The 18,410-nt window shown below is 38.9% G+C and overlaps 1 protein-coding gene across 1 annotated transcript in view; it reads left to right on the top strand.

The window, feature by feature from the left end:
- MYPN (myopalladin) overlaps window positions 1-18,410 on the top strand; it is a gene marked incomplete at both ends in the record, with an annotated part of 46,059 nt that overhangs the window by 20,760 nt on the left and 6,889 nt on the right. The window contains 6 exon segments of the mRNA XM_080347482.1: window positions 1,675-2,262; window positions 4,141-4,288; window positions 15,581-15,802; window positions 16,326-16,475; window positions 17,360-17,439; window positions 17,957-18,083. Of these exon segments, the coding sequence (XP_080203608.1) occupies window positions 1,675-2,262; window positions 4,141-4,288; window positions 15,581-15,802; window positions 16,326-16,475; window positions 17,360-17,439; window positions 17,957-18,083 (1,315 nt within the window).

The following is an 18,410-nucleotide window of genomic DNA, read 5'->3' as shown; positions in this document are numbered from 1 at the left end:
AATTATTCAATTTTGAGTATGCAATTTTGCCAGAACCAGATATATTCAGTCTTATACACAGTTTGGGCTAGCAACTAGCTAGCAAGTGTAGTCCCAAAGGGCATGCCTTGTGGCTTCTGTGTCTCACAAATGTAATCTCCTCCTAAAACAGATAAAATAATTGGAAATGTTTGATAGTGTGAAACTACTTGAACTAAAAAGCACCTGCATGATGAGTGCACTGTGAAATCCAGGGGAAATTTTAAGAAGTAGTGTAGTTTTCTTAGAGGACAATTTATGGAATTCACACTGCAGTTTATTATGAAATCTCTTTTCAGCGTTTTTGAAACCTCCCAAATTTAATTTAACAAAAAGCATGCAGAGTCCTTAATTTCATTTCTTAAATAGGCAGAAGCTTTAACTAAAGGCTCAGGAAGGACTTTATAAAGTATTCTTAAGCAGGGATGTAATTTCATAGCATAAACATTACAAGAGACAAGACAGAACTTACATACTCTAATTACTTTCAGAGCCATAGTGTATTGAAGGGGGCAGCAGAAGCAGTATTTAAGTTACCCAATGCTTGCATAAAGCAAAACTTCTCTCAAAACCACACCACAAAAAAAAAATCCATCAAAGGAGTGCATTATTATGCAGATGTATATATGAAGGACACAAAATCAAGACTGCAAAACTTCTAACTCTCTAACATTCTACTTTTTGAAAATCTGAAATTGTTATCTTTATCTACCTTTAATGTGATCTTTGTTTAATATTTAATTTAATTTAATTTAATTAATTTAATTTAATATCTTTGTTTAATAATATTTTTAAATAAAAAGGATGTCTGTTGACTTCATGTATTTTGTTTGCCAGTACCAGTTGTGGTTGGTCTCTACTTCTACATTCTTCACTTTTTAACAGCAGCTATTTAATACTTGACAGCATATTACATTATCATGTTCCACATCCTCCATGTCTTTTTTGGTTTTGGAAGGAGAAAAGTTAGACCGGTTTCCATATACGTAATAACTTCAAAACAAAAACAACACTTGACATGGCAAAATAATTTTCCTTAACTATAAAGTAAAAAAGCGATGAAGACATATACAGTAGGTAGCATCGAGGAAACAACAAATGCATGGAATGCAAGGCCTCTCTGAATGATGCACTTCTGCCTGTCGCTGAATGTCAACACCACCTAAACTACATTGGTAGTACCAGTTTCGGTGGATTATTACAAGGCTTTATTAGCCAAAATGCTGGTTTCAGAACCCACTTTGACAGGGTAAATAACTGTAGTCTGGCTTACAAATGCTCATATCCAGTAAACCAAATCCCGCTCCTAGTTACACAAGCAAAGAGGTATCAAGGTGATATAGAGCAGAATTTGACAATGCTATCCCTTAAATATCTTCAAGTAAGATTTAAATTTCATATGTTAAAATGTAAGAATAATCTTCAGTCAAATAACTTTCAGACAAAATCTTTTATGCCTCTGGCAAAGAAGGGGAAAGGAAGGAAATTTTAGGAGCAAGCTAGTATTATGCCCTTCTTACAAAGAATATGTCATGTAGCAGTTTCCTCTATCTCTTACTGTATCACAGGACATAGAATTTTTCTCTCACAATTCTCATAAAGAAATGTAGTCATCCAGTGCATGACCAATTTTGTTCCTCTTTGTTTTATATGTAGTGATCAGAGCCAGCTAAAACAGCTCCACAACCAGGTCTTGCTTGAACAACAGCAGGTCCATCAGACATCTACAAGAGAGCTGTTATTCAGCACAGCTGTACTGAATTCCACCACTTCACTCAATCAACAGTCCACCTCAACTGTGTACAAACAGAGCAAAGCCTCTGCTTCACAAGCATTCAGCTATTCCCGACCTAAGCAGTTCCTGCCATCACAAACCTCAATGCCTACCAGCTCCTCTTCCAGCTCCTCGGTTGCAACATTCAGCAACATCCCTCAAGGAACTCAAAGAACAAATAACAAGGAAAATTTCACAGGAAATCCTCTACCTGCCCAATCAAGGTCTTCAGGAGGTTTTACAAGCAAAAGTGAACAGTCTCTACCAAGCCCTAAAGAATCCATGGTGCCTCCACTAACGCTTTCTACATCCAGTGTAAACCAGCTCCAGCCACAGAGTGTGACTCCTGTTCCTATCTCCCCAACTGGTTGGATTCAGAATCCAGCAGCTTTCCTCAGTGCCGTTCTCCCTTCGCTTCCTACTGCACCAGCAACCAACGCCATGGGGCTGCCCAAAAGTACACCAGCCACGTAAGTACCGTCAACCATGCATGTAGAAGCAGGGGTAAGAAATACTCCTAAAGGAAACTAAAATGTATTTCTGTCCAAGGGTTCTGTGGGGAGTTTACTGAAATGCAAGTCACTCATAAAATAGAAAAGTGAGTTATTAATATATTCTGGTCATTTTATCTAACCTTTACATGCAGTTAAGAAAGGAAGGGATAGCAGCTCCTACAATAAGATACATAAAGGCTAAGAGAAAATCAAGAAATTGAAGTTTATAAGCAGACACATACAAGAATTTGGGGGCTCAGAGATTCATAACACTGTACTAGTGGGAGAAAAGAGATTTCATGAGCTTGCAGAATAAGCCACTCTAAGACCATTTGCCTATATGATCTATAAAAACATTCTTACCTTCTGTGAGCAACAAATCAAGTTTTAAAAGGTACCTCATAATGTCAATTATTTCTGAGTCCAGGTATATCTGAGAAATAACTTATGTAAATGTGTTTTTCTGGTTGCAATACTTCCTATATTTAAAGTCCCCCAGAAAGTCTCAGGAGAAATAATATTGTAACTGACAGCCAGCGTGATTTCTGTAACAAAATGCTTACCACCATGTAAGCAAATAAGGATGATGATATACTGGAAAGGTTGTGATCTTAAGGGTTCCTTCTTTACTAGCAGACTTGAAATTAATATCCCTCTTGTGAACTCCACAAACCCTATGTTAGTATGGCTAGTACCAGTAGATTGATACAACTTTTTACCCACAGAACTCCAAATTCTGCACAAAATAAGGAATATTTCCCTGTTTTACCAACGGTGCACTCCAAGGTAGTGATAGCTATCAGTAAGCCATAAACTCCTAACTATTTTGCTGACACTACATTAACCAATCTGTAATTATAACAAAAAAAAAAAAAAAGTGTCCTAACATTCATCAGTCTGTGTGCCAGGAAATCCTGCCTTCAAACCATTCTTGCACTCCTACTCCCAGAATGAATTCCCACATAACTAGAACTTATGGTGCTGAGATCTAGACCACTACATGGGAAAGAGTCAAAGTGAAGGCACAAAAGATCAGGAAGAAACCTGAGCAATATCTGTGCTAACCTGTGAATATCAAAGTTTCAGCTTCCTTTCTTGGCACTATCAATTATAATAATTCTGGTTATAAAAGCAGTGAGAGCTCACCATGCATGCAGAACAAAAGGAAGGCAATCATTAGTTATGCCTTTTATTTACCTAGAACCTCTGTTATTAAGAAGCCAACTCCTGGTAAATGACTATAACGTTGCACACTCTCTAGTGATGTGCAGCTGCTGTACTTCAGTACTGCACCCTCAGGATCCTGACTGGTTTACTTAAGAATTTAACTATTTCCAAACCTTACTAAAATAAAAGAGACTACATCTATAAAATAAAAATAAGAAGAACTGTTGATGTTTGGTGTCATAAAAGGGTGAGAGAAATAAAATAATTTAATTGAAAGAGTAAATGATCAATGAAGATGTGAGATAAAGATCAACGAGAAATTGTATTAACTTTTAAATTATTGCTTGATGCAGTAAAATGTAGAAATTGTATACCTGTGGTAACACCTATACATATTTCTTTAGCGTTCATTGTGACATCGTTATTCCAGGATAAATATAAATGGAACTTAGATGCTTTTTATAGTATTATAATCCTTATTCTCTTTAACATGTGTGTCTTTAATTCCTTCTGGCATGGGAATGAGATAGTACCAAAAAAAGCAAATCCCATAATGAGCTTTGGCATCTACATAAATAAATAAAAGGTTTCGCCAGAAAACTGAAGTGTAACATCATACCACACGGGTGACAAAAAAAAAATCTATACTGGTTGCTGCATGTTAGTATCAGAATTTTCTTTTAATAGCCCAGCACAGGGATTAACAAAGAAAAATCTGAAGCCTCTGCCGTTAGTAACGGATGATGTTATTCGGGAAAATAAAGCTGCACTTGTAAAGGACCTGGAAAGAAGACTGCATTTCAGAGACGATGTTAATCAACAAAGTAGTCAGCAGGTAAGAAAATTAGGTGTTATTAAAATAAATTTCACTTATTAACAAGGTATGTATTGTGACTTGTGGAACAAAAGCTGTTTGTGCGGTTGTGCTGTTACACTACTTTGCAGAGTAAAGTTTTGTGGTAAGTACTGGCTTGGAATAGCAAACTGGAGATTTAAATAGGAAGTGTGAGGGGATGCAGTGGTAGGGCATTTATTTTGTGACTGAGTAGCATTTTCAATTTCTGATCATCTACATTAGAGACCAGTCAGAATGTAAAACTTCTCTTTTCATGGAAGCTTCTCTACATTGGATTTAATTTTCTCATTTTACATGTTGCTCAACTTATTGCACACATACATGTTCATACACTGTGTATTTCTAACACAAATTAAGGAGTATAGTAATCAAACTGATTAAGAAATGGTTCTTGTTTTTACTTTGTTTGAACTAAAATGTGGCATTCCATTTTCAGCATTAAATCCATCTTTCCAAATCTCCAACTTTTATGAATTGACAGGGACTTCTTAGGAATTTAACAAAGTTTTTGGTAGCTGTTACTGGCACACACCAAACTTTAGGCCTAGCATTATTAGTGTTTAGCAAAATAACAAGCCTTTTACAAAGTTCAAGGAGCTACATTTCAGTTCATTCTTAACTGGAATCAATCAATTCACCCGACGTGGGCAGTGTCTACAAAACTAAAGCACTAAAAAATTAAATACTATTTTGAGGTTGAAATAACTGTAAAGGAGGTTCAAGCATCCTCAAGTAACAGAAGGACACACTAAGCACTGCTGGTTGGCTTTCTGTTTGTAGGCAATTATGCTACTCTCATCTTGGCCCTCCTTAGCTGTCCCGCCAGCTCAGGCTTAACACAGCAAATAATGGTTTACCCTGATCTGTCGTCAACAACAGAAATTTTCACAAGGTCTGTTAGCCCTTCTGACGGAGAACATGCAAAGATAAGCAAAAAGCCATGGAGACTCTTGAGTAAATTACCCTCTGTGGACAACTGCAGTGTAATCCCTGTTTATTTCATTTGGCTGTTGACCTTCCTTTCTGATAGATCACGCTGCCAGAGCACTTTGACTAAAACAACTAGGCAAGCAGTATGTTTTGGAGATGAATCACAAGTGTCACAATTTGTACTTGCTATGCTAGTAAGACAAATTATTTAGAGAGCTGTGGTGAAATACCAATCAGTCTTTTGAGTTAACTGCACGATAACCCCCTTATAGAAACAATGATCACTACTAGTGTCAAAGTTATCTGCTGACTGCAGAAGTTATTTATACACTTATTTGCTGTTCTGTAAGAGACCAAACCACAGCCTTGATTCCAAATTCCCTCAAACACTGAAAAAAATTCAAAGCTGGCACTTCTCTGATTTTTATGGTAATTAGAATACTAACAGTAATGAACTAGAAAACAATTTTAGGATTGCTCAGTAAAAGTTCCCTCCTCATCCTCTCAGTTCTCACCTTTAATCACTTCTGATTTTATTCTTCCACATCCAGAAAAAACACTGCTCAGATTGACTCCAGCAAATTAAAGTCAGAGTTTTCTCCTCAGTGAAAGCAGTGAATATTTCAAGAGATGAGAGGATATATAGTATTTTCCAAAATTCCTATTGCTTTGCCATTTATAGAACAATCAACATCCTGAGAATAATAAGCTGGAGTGCTGGATTCACACCCATAGATTTTGTCTTGTTTTTCCCTCTTGTAGTTAACACAGAATTAAAAAGGAGACATTTTCATCCTGTATATAGGATGCATTAAGTTGATTATTATATTATTATATTATTATATTATATTGCTTTAGTCGATGAGGACTGGGTTAGGGAGCAATTAAATAGTCTGGACATCCATAAATCCATGGGTCCAGATGGGATACATCCGCGGGTGCTGAGGCAGCTGGCTGAAGTCATTGCTGGACCGCTCTCCATCATCTTTGCCAAGTCATGGGAAACGGGAGAGGTGCCCAAGGATTGGAGGAAAGCAAATGTCACTCCAGTCTTCAAAAAGGGCAAGAACGAAGACCTGGGTAATTATAGACCAGTCAGCCTCACCTCTGTCCCTGGGAAAGTAATGGAACAGCTTATCCTTGGTGCCATCTCAAGGCATATCAAGGATAAGAGGGTTATTAGGGGCAGTCAGCATGGCTTTACCAAAGGTAAGTCATGCTTGACCAACCTCATAGCCTTTTATGAGAATGTTACAAGGTGGATGGATGATGGCAGAGTGGTGGATGTGGTCTACCTTGACTTCAGTAAAGCCTTTGACACAGTCTCCCACAGCATCCTCACAGCTAAGTTGAGGAGGTGTGGTCTAGACAATAGAGTAGCGAGGTGGGTTGCAAACTGGCTTAAGGAGAGAAGCCAGGGATTGGTAGTCAATGGTGCGGAGTCTAGTTGGAGGCCAGTATCTAGTGGAGTGCCTCAGGGGTCAGTACTGGGGCGAATATTATTCAATATATTCATTAACGATTTAGACGAGGGAATAGAGTGTACTATCAGCAAGTTTGCTGATGACACTAAGCTGGGAGGAGTGGCTGACATGCCAGAAGGCTGTGCTGCCATCCAGCGGGATGTGGACAGGCTGGAGAGGTGGGCAGGGAATAACTTAATGAAATTTAACAAGGGAAAGTGTAGAGTCCTGCATCTGGGCAGGAACAACCCCAGGCTCCAGTATCGGTTGGGAAATTACATATTAGAGAGCAGTGTAGGGGAAAGGGACCTGGGGGTCCTGGTGGACAACAGGAAGACCATGAGCCAGCACTGTGCTCTTGTGGCCAGGAAGGCCAATGGCATCCTGGGGTGTATTACAAGGGGGATGGTTAGTAGATCGAGAGAGGTCCTCCTTCCCCTCTACTCCGCCCTGGTGAGACCACATCTGGAATATTGTGTCCAGTTCTGGGCCCCTCAGTTCAAGAAGGACAGGGAACTGCTGGAGAGGGTCCAGCGTAGGGCAACGAAGATGATTAAGGGAGTGGAGCACCTCCCTTATGAAGAAAGGCTGAGGGAGCTGGGTCTCTTTAGTTTGGAGAAGAGGAGACTGAGGGGTGACCTTATTAATGTTTAAATATATAAAGGGTGAGTGCCATGAGGATGGAGCCAGGCTCTTCTCGGTGGCAAACAATGATAGGACAAGGGGTAATGGGATCAAACTGGAACACAAGAGGTTCCACTTAAATTTGAGAAAAAACTTCTTCTCAGTAAGGGTGACAGAGCACTGGAACCGGCTGCCCAGGGAGGTTGTGGAGTCTCCTTCTCTGGAGACATTCAAAACCTGCCTGGACATGTTCCTGTGCGACTCACCTAGGCGTTCCTGCTCCAGCAGGGGGATTGGACTAGATGATCTTTTGAGGTCCCTTCCAATCCCAAACATACTGTGATACTGTGATAATGGCAAGGAAGGGCTTCTTACTCACTTTCTCGTAAATACGAATGCAACTCTCCTCTGAATGAATGGTCACTGTACAGCATACAATAAGAATCTCAGAGTATGGGCTTCCTTGTATTTTCCACATGCTAATTTAAGAAGTCCTTCTCATAAAATGTGTTCTGTAGCATACTTGTATTTATATAATTGTATTGTAACCCCATACTTCAATAGCAGCATTTGGTCTCATTTACAGTATCTGCAGAGCATGTAGGGATCATCCAGAATGAAAGCCGTGGATGACAAGTCTACGTCTTAAAGTACTATAGAAAGTGCAGTAACGAACATGAGTGATTTAGATCCTGGTGTGCTATTTATTATCTATCATTGACTTTCATATGAAAAATGTTTAGCTTACAAGTCAAGATTTTCCTAAGTGTCAGCATTATGCACCCAGTATGTTATCTAATAATCCAGATGTACTCCTTCTGTTTCATTTAGTACATCATTCATCACCAACAATAAAGAAATCCAGAATGAGAACGTCGTTGGTAATTTTGCTGATGCGAAGATTCTAGCTACAACTTTGGTCAAGCATATGCACTAACAAGCTGTCATTTTTACGAGAAAAAAAACACCATACCTGTAATTTATGCAGATGGTACCATGCTAAATTGCCCAGTGAAATTTCAGCACAATTAGAAGTTCTTTTAAACAGAAGATATACTAAATGAGGATTAGCTTCAGGCAATTGCAGGAACAGGTTAGGACAAATCCCAGGATATGGGAAACTTAACTTAGTTAAGCCAGCTGAATTCGTAACTTTTAACTCCCGTAACAACAGCATAACTCCTTGCCAGTGGGTATGTGTACTGTTGCTGTTGTCCCAGGTCACACAAATAATTAAGTGTTCTTTATCAGCAGGATGAAAATCTGGAAATTTCACCTTTCAGAACAGCTTCCTTAACCAGAGACCTGAGCCTTTCTCTTACCTTCTTCAGTTCAATGAATAAAACTTAAGACTTTCCATCAGCGTGGAGCAGGGCCGCCTTTAGCATTACATTTCAGTACATTCAGCTTAATGGCTAGGGTTGTTTGAGGAAGCTGCTAGAATCCTTTTTTCCAGTTTGTGTTGGAGAAAAGGAAACAGAGACAGACTGAGAGAGACAGAGAGAGGGAAAGAGAATCAGTGTCCTGCCTAGGAACTAGGATAGACACCTGGATTCTTGTCCTTGCTGTAGTGGATTTTTCAGTATTCCTGCAAAGTGATAAAGGACACGGACAAAGAACTTCCCTGTCCACTCATCTCTGCCCAACTAGGGTTTCATTAGCATTTAGCAGAACTTTCTCTTTGGAGACTGATGTCGAAGTCCTGTAAGAAAAAGCATCCAAGTCTTATAACCTCAGTGAACGTCTGGGCTACTGCTCCATTTGGTGAAAGGAGAGCACAGGTAGTGTTAACGCCACTTCCCAAAATCTGCCAATCTAGTCTATTGGGCCTTTTATCTTCCTTTGCAAGTAACATGTCTCAGCAATGTTCAGTTAGCATTCATCATGTAGAAACAAAAAGACATGTGGGAAGAAAAATGCAGATGGAGAATTTGGGGGGATTTTGGCAAATAGAAAAAATATAAATGTGTAATGTAAACTGATTCTTTTACCCTGGTATTTGAAAACATTTACAGGCTTCGTCAATGGAACTATAAACAGAGGAAATGCAGCTTTACAGGCAAAACTTAGAAATTAATGATATTATCTCCTCAAAACTTTGCTATACAAACAACATAAAATAGAAAAACGAGGTAATTAAACCTCAAAGTCCTGTGCAATCATAAAAATAAAGGAATTAACTGTGCAATAAAAAAGGAAAGGAGAGCTAAGTACCTGGGCCTGGTCTATACTTGTTGGTTATAAGAACTACAAAGTGTGCCCACATACCTGTGTCACTTACTGTGAGGAATATCACATTGGTAATGCTGGTTGGTTCTGTCTTATGTAAGACCAAGAGAGCAGTGTGGTCACTGACTTATTCTTAGGACAAAGAGTAAAGCTACGGCTGCTAAGAAAATTACACACAGCCCTCACATTAATATTCTTTACTTTTACTAGGGAATGTTTTATAAGAAATTTCAGAGCAGAGGAGATGCAAGGTCTGTCCAAAAGCTTTTAGTTCATTAAAAAGCACAGCCTGTAAAGCCATGTGCAGGACCCAACTCATCACACAGGCCACATCACCACTAACACCTCAACACTGATCAAAAAATCATCTCCTTGCAGTTCCCGTTCTAAACAGTCAGCCTCAGAAAGGTCACAAGAGTCACCAAGAACTCAGTTCCCCAAAGCATAAGAATTACACTAAATTCAGTCACTCCAAGGCTTATCAAATGTAGGCAATTTTGGACTAAGGATGGGAATTAAACCCCAAGGAGCCCTCATGGAAGCTTTTTTGCTCTCTCCTAGCAATTAGAAGAGATTTAAGAACCTGACCAAGGCAAATTTTCAGATCTTAACATTAATAGGTATAAACTCACAATATTCATGGGAATGAATAGTTGAACAACCATCTGTAGCTGTTTTCTCAAGATCGAGATCTAACCAACAACAAAGTACAGACAGGTTTTCCTGGTAAGGATGCTGGCTTGCAGAACTCATCACCTAGGAAAGGGAACATGAGCTCCTCATGCTTACACACACACTCCTAAGCCACTCACTGCAGCTGATAACTCTGTAGGAGTTGGAGATACAAACCTCATTTAATTTTTCTTCTCTTTTCCTCTTGCTCTATCACTTTGAGCTGAACAATATTTTGAATATTGTCTAGCTGTGTACCACAGATGACTTGCCAGACTCTTCAAGGGCTTATGTTTCCATTTGGATAGCATGATACTCATTCTTTGTGCCATGTAAGAGGGACCAACTGCAAGCAGTAAGTCACTTCAGTGATACCTCTCCATGGGCCATGACAAGTGAAGAAAAGCATGCACATTGGCTATTGGTTTTTGATTCCCACTGCTGAAAGAGAGAGTATCCAAACTAAACAGAAGATTTCAGTCAGAGTAACCTGGATTAGACCTTGAAGCCAAGGAGATTTACAGCTTGGGAACAGACACTGAGAAGCAATATATGCTGGTTTCTTAGATAAACTGTTAACTGCATTTAGAATATCTCTGCCAAAGAGCCAATTCAGTAAAAGTTACAAAACTGGGATTGAATTGGGAAATTTCCCTGGAGTTGGCAATGAGTGGCAAACAGAATTATGTTTTTACACAGTATATGACAATCAACATTCAAATAAAGTTCCTCTAGCCTTTCTATTTATGGTAATTTCCATGCTAACATCATAATATTTTGATGCTGCAAGCTTCTACTAACTGTAAGCATGTATTTTTGCTAAAATCTGGATCCTGCTAAAGTCAAGAGCAAGATGGTTTTAACTTGAACAGATCTAGGATTTTAGAACTCATATGCACATACAAAGGTGTTTAAAAACTTACAAGAATTACTGCAGTCACTGCAATTCCCAGTTTTTGCCAAAAAGGTTTACAGGTAGCAGAATGGCCCAGGAGGTACATTGCTTGACTCAACATCTAAGAGAACATGATCCAACCACTTGCTCTGTCATCCACTTTCTATGTTACCTCAACAGGTCACTTTGCTTCTTCAGGCCTCTTTAGCCCTGCCCTGAAGGGCCCTTGCTGTCAGGTGTTGAAAAAAATGATGGTGATGAGGCCAAACAGATCGATCACAGAGGCAAAATAGTGTGAATCTGTACCTTCAACAGGACTTGCACTGAGAGAAGATTTTGTTTGCCATGCTGGACAAATGACAGCCATCCAGCAGCACCCTACACAATATTGCCAAGGCAGTGCAAAGGCTAGCACCTTCCCAGAAGAGAAGCTGCATTTCACTTCTTCACCTACCCCAAATTCCCACTAGCACTTATTTGACTTAATTTTTTTTTTCCTTTTGAGGTACTTTTCCTCTCGCTCACTCCTGCAGAACAGGTCACTGTGGGATCAGATGACCAGTAGCAATGGCAGGAGGGTCATGTGGGAGCATGTGAATGTGAGCAGGGGGTAAGCAAGGGAATGCTACTACAAGCTGGCAACTAAACTGGTTCAGCTACATTGTCAAATCATATCCTGAATACGCTACACGTCTCTGTGGCAATAATGCTGCACAGCTCACTTATAATATGCTACTAGTGACTAGAGGAAAAATGGTACAGAACTACTTAAGACACATATTCACCAGTGCATTTCCTGGCTTGGCTCATGTCATTTTTACCAAGTTTTTACCCTTCTTCTTATACCCTGCAAATATTAATGCAAGCACCACCACCTACTCCCCTTTTGCTAATGCATGTGAGTGAAAAATCCAGGTTTCAAGAGTTGCAGTATACTCCATATATAGATATAGATAATGATATACAATTATAATATATATATGTATTATATATATTCTGATTTGTACACAACATTTACACCTCTAGAGAGAGGCTTGAATTTTACACTTTTCTAGCTGGGAGATAGCACAATTTTAAATATCTGGCTACTATATTAAACAAGTATATAAATTCCTCTCTGTAAAAATTTTGTGTTCCAGGAAAGCTGCCTAAAAGGAGCTGGAGCCCTATATTTCTGACCAAAACAGAGCCTGAATCTTTGTACTCTTTCTCTTGGTCTTCTCAGTATGCTGACTGCAGCCTAGTTTTAACATTGTACTCAGTGATCACATCGATTTGTTCCTTGCTTTTCGAAATGCTTGCCTGAACCACAACCACTTTGCCCTACTCCACTTAGGTAATCACATTCAGAAACAGCTTTATGGCTCATGTGATAAAAGCAGCTCTTCAGAAAGCCATATTAACAACTAATCCTAGAAGAAAATCTGTGAAAGAGGCCAAAACCTCCTAGATTATATTCTCTACACAACTGTATATTTCCACTTATTTCAGAGATTCTTGTTTGGTATAACACCTTCAATCTGTGTAGGTTTGTGTTAAAATTTCCACAGCAGTATTAATTTAGTCTTGTTGGTTTGTGTGTAAATTGGTGTGAATTTATATATGTACACTAAACAATACATTTAGAAAGACAAAGCCTGAAGCGTGAAGCACAACACACAGGCAACGCTTTCGATCTGTGGGAATTCTAACTTCAATATTTTCTAATTTAAAATGTATTTTTGAATAAAACTCCTTAAAATGATGAGTCCAAACACACGAAGTCAGCCTGCACAGCTCCTATCCAGGGACTGTTGTGTTAGCGTTGGAACGCAATGACTCTCGCGGCTTCCACAGGCAGCGAATTAGCTGCCAGTGATAACAGCCCAGTGTTGATAGTGCAGCAATATGCCTTTGTTGTGACAAACTGCTACTTTTATTTTATACCTTTTCCTATGCGTGCATATACAGCCAGAGTCACACACACTCAAGAAATGTGAGAGAAAACCTCAACATGATTAACTTCAAAGTGGCCCCATGAAATGCATTCTTTCCTCTATCATATTTTCTCCTGCAAGCAGATGTACGAAAAGGAAGAACGGCCCATATTTCTTTAGGAAGCAAAGTTTGTAAGAAGTTAGTATCTTCAGCACATCAGTCAGGGAAAAATGATACATTGTGTTCACAGAAAACTTTTTCAGATCTAAAACATCAGGTTAACTACAGTTTGAAAATAATTCCTTTAAGTTTACTTTCTTAGTTGGTTAGACAGCTTAAGACAAACCTGTACATTTGGAGTAGGGGTAATAAAAGATGTTAACTGTCTCTATCAGCATTGTTTGGTTTCACCTGTAGGCCAGCTGCTACAGCAACCCTACACTATTAATTTCTTATTATATTGCACAACTTCTTTTGGACAGCAATGAATCTGAAAAACATCAGTATGAAAACCTGCTGACTAAACTCAGCTATCTATAAACAATGCTGGACTTTCCTGTAGCTTGCACTACTTCATTGCCTTTTAACTTCACTTTGTATTTCTGGAGTCAATACCTTACACATTAACGTCATGCCTTGAAAGGGTAAGGGTGATGCCTTCCTAGCCTCATTACTTTGCTCTGCTAGAGAACACCATGTGATGGAAAACTCACTTCAGGGACCAAGCAATGATTCCCCAATCTTCAACTATACACCTGAAGTGTACATTAGAAGTGTAAAAGTACAATACTGCCTTTTTAATTTGAAGCTTTATACTTGTCATCAGCAATTCTCATTTCCAAAACCTGCTTTGGACACAGTTACCAGAAAAATGAACTAAAGAAGAATTTGATCTAGAGATTAGTTACATCATTCTGAAAAAAGTCATCACATTCATGCTTTGTGAGTCTAATGAAACCGGCATATAGCTCAATAAATTTGAAGACTGAGGTAGTCCAGTGGCAGATTTATGTATTGCCATAAAAGCATGATGTTAACTGCTGGTAAGGTTCACAGAGCAGTAAATAACTGGCCTGCTGACTTCCAGGTTATGCAGTTTGAATGGTTTTGTATGCAAAAGCAGATGCAGGACCCCCACTTCTTCTTTCCTTTGTCCTTTATTATGTTGCACAGAAAAACTAGAAGGTGTTGGATCTTGCAAAAGCCCTCTTCCAATTTTTAGTCTTCTAGTCTACTGCTTTCAGATTGCTATCTGACTCTGACAAGTCTTACTACTTTTCATTGCCACTCATTTTATTCTAATCTGAGTTAACCTCTCTGAGTAAAAATTCTTCACAGCCTTCCTGTGTCTGTGCTTCTGAGATAACCAATTTGTGAGTCACTTGGCCAGCTCTGTTCATCAGCCCTACTGCCCTCCAAACATACCTAACACTTGAAAAATGGCTTATCTTTACAAAGGGAATACGAGTGCTCGAAAGTGCTTAAATATGATAAATGAGAAACACAGGCAAAACAGTGTATTTACCTTTATAATTACACAGTCATATAACCAATTTTGAGAAATCATGAGATAATTTTTGAGAGGTTCATTACAAAACAAACAGTAACATGTTTAAACAGGCAGAAATGACACTCTCACTACCATACTTGCTATGTTGCCCTGACCTTCATTCATGCAACAAATCATTAAATGACAGAAAGGGAAGGAGGAAAAGAGATTACTCCTATCTTAATTAATCCTTAATTAGCCTCCGCATTTCCAAAGGCCACACAGCATGTGAAATCCCTGAAAACAACTTCATCCTTAGAAGAATTCGGTATAGTATCTTCAGGTCGTACTAGAAAATTCAGACACTCAGGTTAATCCTTTCACAGTAGGAAAATTTTTTGCCAGTGTTTTTGCTCTCTGCTGCCAAGAACTACCTAAAAAACATGAAGGAAACTGTTGAAAGCTCTCAGAGAAGTGGCCTGAACAAATATGTTCTTCAGCACATTGCATGCAACTAATTATTTAGGTTTGAATTCCTTAATTTATGGCAGACTCTAGAAACAAAATATAACTGCAGCACATTTTGGTGACATGGCTGCTTCTTAGAACATAGCAGTGCCTCCATGATTTTTACTTGATTCTTCCTTCCTAAAAACACACAGGCCCTTTCTCATTATCAAGGGTAAAAGATGGATTAGATTCCCGTAGAACACTATAACCAGCTTTCACCATCTATATGGAAAAAATGATAGCTTTAGTGAAATGAAACTTCTAAATGAAACTTTGTAAGGCTGTTTGCTGATCAGCAGCAGTTGGCCAGCCCACAGAGCAAACAGAGCCAACTCAGAAAGAGGCTGCTAGTCACATTCCACAAACTTAAGATTCAGTGAGAATCTGTGTCTGTGGACCAAATTCAGACTTTTCAATATGTCCTAGTTTACGTAGGCTTTTTTATTTTCACTCGTTTAGAGTTAGTCTAACAGCACAAATGACTGCAAATACCTCAGCACACCACTTGTCTTGTTCAGAAGTGTGCCTCTCCCACTCTGCAGGAATACCGGATTTCCAGCTTTGAGCAGAGGCTGATGAATGAAATAGAATTTCGCCTTGAACGTACGCCGGTGGATGAATCGGACGATGAAGTCCAACATGAGGAAATCCCTACTGGCAAATACATAGCACCCATCTTTGACAAGAGACTCAAGCATTTTCGGGTAACGGAAGGATCTCCTATTACATTCACTTGCAAAATAGTTGGAATCCCTGTTCCCAAGGTAGGTCATTCTCACTGTTAGCAATAAAGGAATAAAAATCAACTACCTGCTATTTTCTAGATATCTCTCTGGAAAGTCTCACTCATGAGAACTTAGCTCTGTGGAGAGAACTCTAAAACAAATTATTTCCCTGCTTTCCAAAATAACAATATCTGCTCCAAACCATGAATCAGGCCTTGATGTACTGTATGGACTGCCTCACAACCATCAGACTCCAAGAGAAACAGAACTTCACAAACCCACAAAAAATTAACTTCTCAGAAAGATGAGATCTGAGATAACCAGTAATGTGTCTATAGCCAAGAAAAGAGAATCTGACAGGCCCAGCTATGTAAAGAAGATGTGCAGCTTACCAAGTTCAACCTGGAATCATTCTATTTCACATTGCAAATGATCTGCAAATTTCATAATATTCTAAAATTTTTACTAGCATTTTGTCAACTTATGCCATGTTTTTATCTACATTTTTTCTTGTCACTACAAAGCAAGTGTTAAGTCACTGGGGGGTGTCTGATCACTACAGGTATACTGGTTCAAGGATGGCAAGCAGATTTCAAAGAAAAACCCACATTTCAAAATGAACAGAGAAGAAGATGGAACATGTTCTTTACATATTGAAGCTTCTACTAACGATGATGATGGCAACTATACAATTATGGCTGCAAACCCACAAGTAAGGTGTTCTATTTTCGTCTACAAAAATGCTTGTTTCATCTTTTTCTAATAAATATTAGTAGGAACACAGACTGGGCCACCTATTCTGACATCAAGTGGTGATGGTATCAAAAATCAGATACTTCAGAGGATGGTAGAGGAAACCATGTAACAAAGAATGATTAAACTACTCCCCTATTCTTACACATTCCAGTCACAATCATTAAGGATATTTTCTCACATTAATAACTCCTGCCCTATCTTCAGACCCCCGCTCTGTTGCTGACAGATATACCTTTTGAGATGTGGTGACAAGACAGACATGGTATTTCAGGCAGAAAGAATAGAGCAAGGGAAAACAAAAAGTTACATGAAGTTTGAAAGTGTTACCAAACACAATTACTCTGTATCTGAGAAGCAAAGACCTGTCTCTGCAGTCTCACCGCCTAATACCATTCTCCTTCGCACTATGTGCTAGCTTAGCTGTTCATACAGCAGTATACTCAAGTAGATCAGGCAAATTTTTCAGTTTAAATTTTGTTTTGTTTCTGTGTGGCTGCATAAACAATTATGCTATTCAAAGGTACTAGCAGACAGCACCTGTGGAGACAAAGGAACGAACAAGCAGGGCCAGACACTGCTTAAGCTGGTTTCCAGAGCAGCACTGCTAGATGTACGGCCACGGCCACCAAGAGTCTGAGGAACACGCTGCTCTAGGCAAAGAAATGCCCCCCTCAGCTGCACTCCACTGCATGCAATAGTATTTGCTTTGAAAACGTAACATTTCCACTCAGTTACTTCATAAAAATAAATCCTAATGCATTGTACACATTAAAAATTTCTACTTTAAAATTAAATGAGTTATTAACCAACTATTACTTCTGTTTCCATTGTGATTTGCAGGGGAGAATCAGTTGTTCAGGTCACTTGATGGTTCAGAGTATCCCTGTTCGGGGCCGAATCTCAACAATTCAGCCTCACAGGTAAAAGGAAAGACACATTTCTTCAGACCCTCCTCATGCTTCTTACAGAACACATTGAAAATAACCACCTACTGTGCTTCAATGCACTCTGTACTTCAGTCCTCCACCGTAAAAGGGAAATAACAGAAGCAGTTCCCTCCCAACAGGTCAATTCAAGAATGTAATATTTTCAAAGGTCATCTTCAAATATAGGGATGTTTAGTTGTAAAGTATTATTTGATTTACCAGTTGCAGTGGAGTTAAATGCAAAGGATGGATTAGCAAGATGAAATTCAGCCAAAAAAGCAAAAAGAAGTGAAGGACAGCTTGGGAATCCAACAATACTACAGAATATAGTTAATTTGATAATCTAAGTGGAAAATATGCAAGTATTAAATTAAAATAAGTCCATTTCTTTCTGCCCTTTTATTTAATTCAAGCTATCTGTTCATCCCTTTTCACAATTTCTTCCTTTTTCTAAGCATTAGGAAAAACAAGTTTGGCTTCCAAACATACACCTGCAATTTTTGTGTTGCAGAACACGACCCTGGGTGCCAGAAGGAGACAAAGAGGCAGTTCAAGAACGCTTTTTCAGGCCGTACTTTCTACAGGCTCCAGGTGACATGGTAGCACATGAAGGGCGACTTTGTAGGTTGGATTGTAAGGTATTAACTGTTTCCTCTGCTCATTCTCACTTTCCCTACCTCTGTACAAATATTGCTACGTGTTTTCAATTTCTTTATTGCATTCGTGAACATTTTCTGTTAAAGTTTTAGTGCTTAAAAAAAATATTTCTTATTGCCATTGTCTCTGAGCTGATTCAGGGGATTTCTTTTCAATACATGCTGTATGAAATGAAGAATACAGAAAAGCCCAGAAATAGAAGGCTCACTTACAAGGTTGTTCAAATTACTAGACAGGTTCACCATGTCCTTTACTGGTCTGAACTCTGGAAGTTCATCTGGGAATGACAGGTCCATTATCAGATTCTT

Source organism: Nesoenas mayeri, assembly GCF_963082525.1.
Source record: "Nesoenas mayeri genome assembly, chromosome: 7".
NCBI classification, from domain to species: domain Eukaryota; kingdom Metazoa; phylum Chordata; class Aves; order Columbiformes; family Columbidae; genus Nesoenas; species Nesoenas mayeri.
The sequence above is the reverse complement of the archived record's forward strand: the minus strand, read 5'-3'. Positions and strand labels throughout refer to the sequence as shown.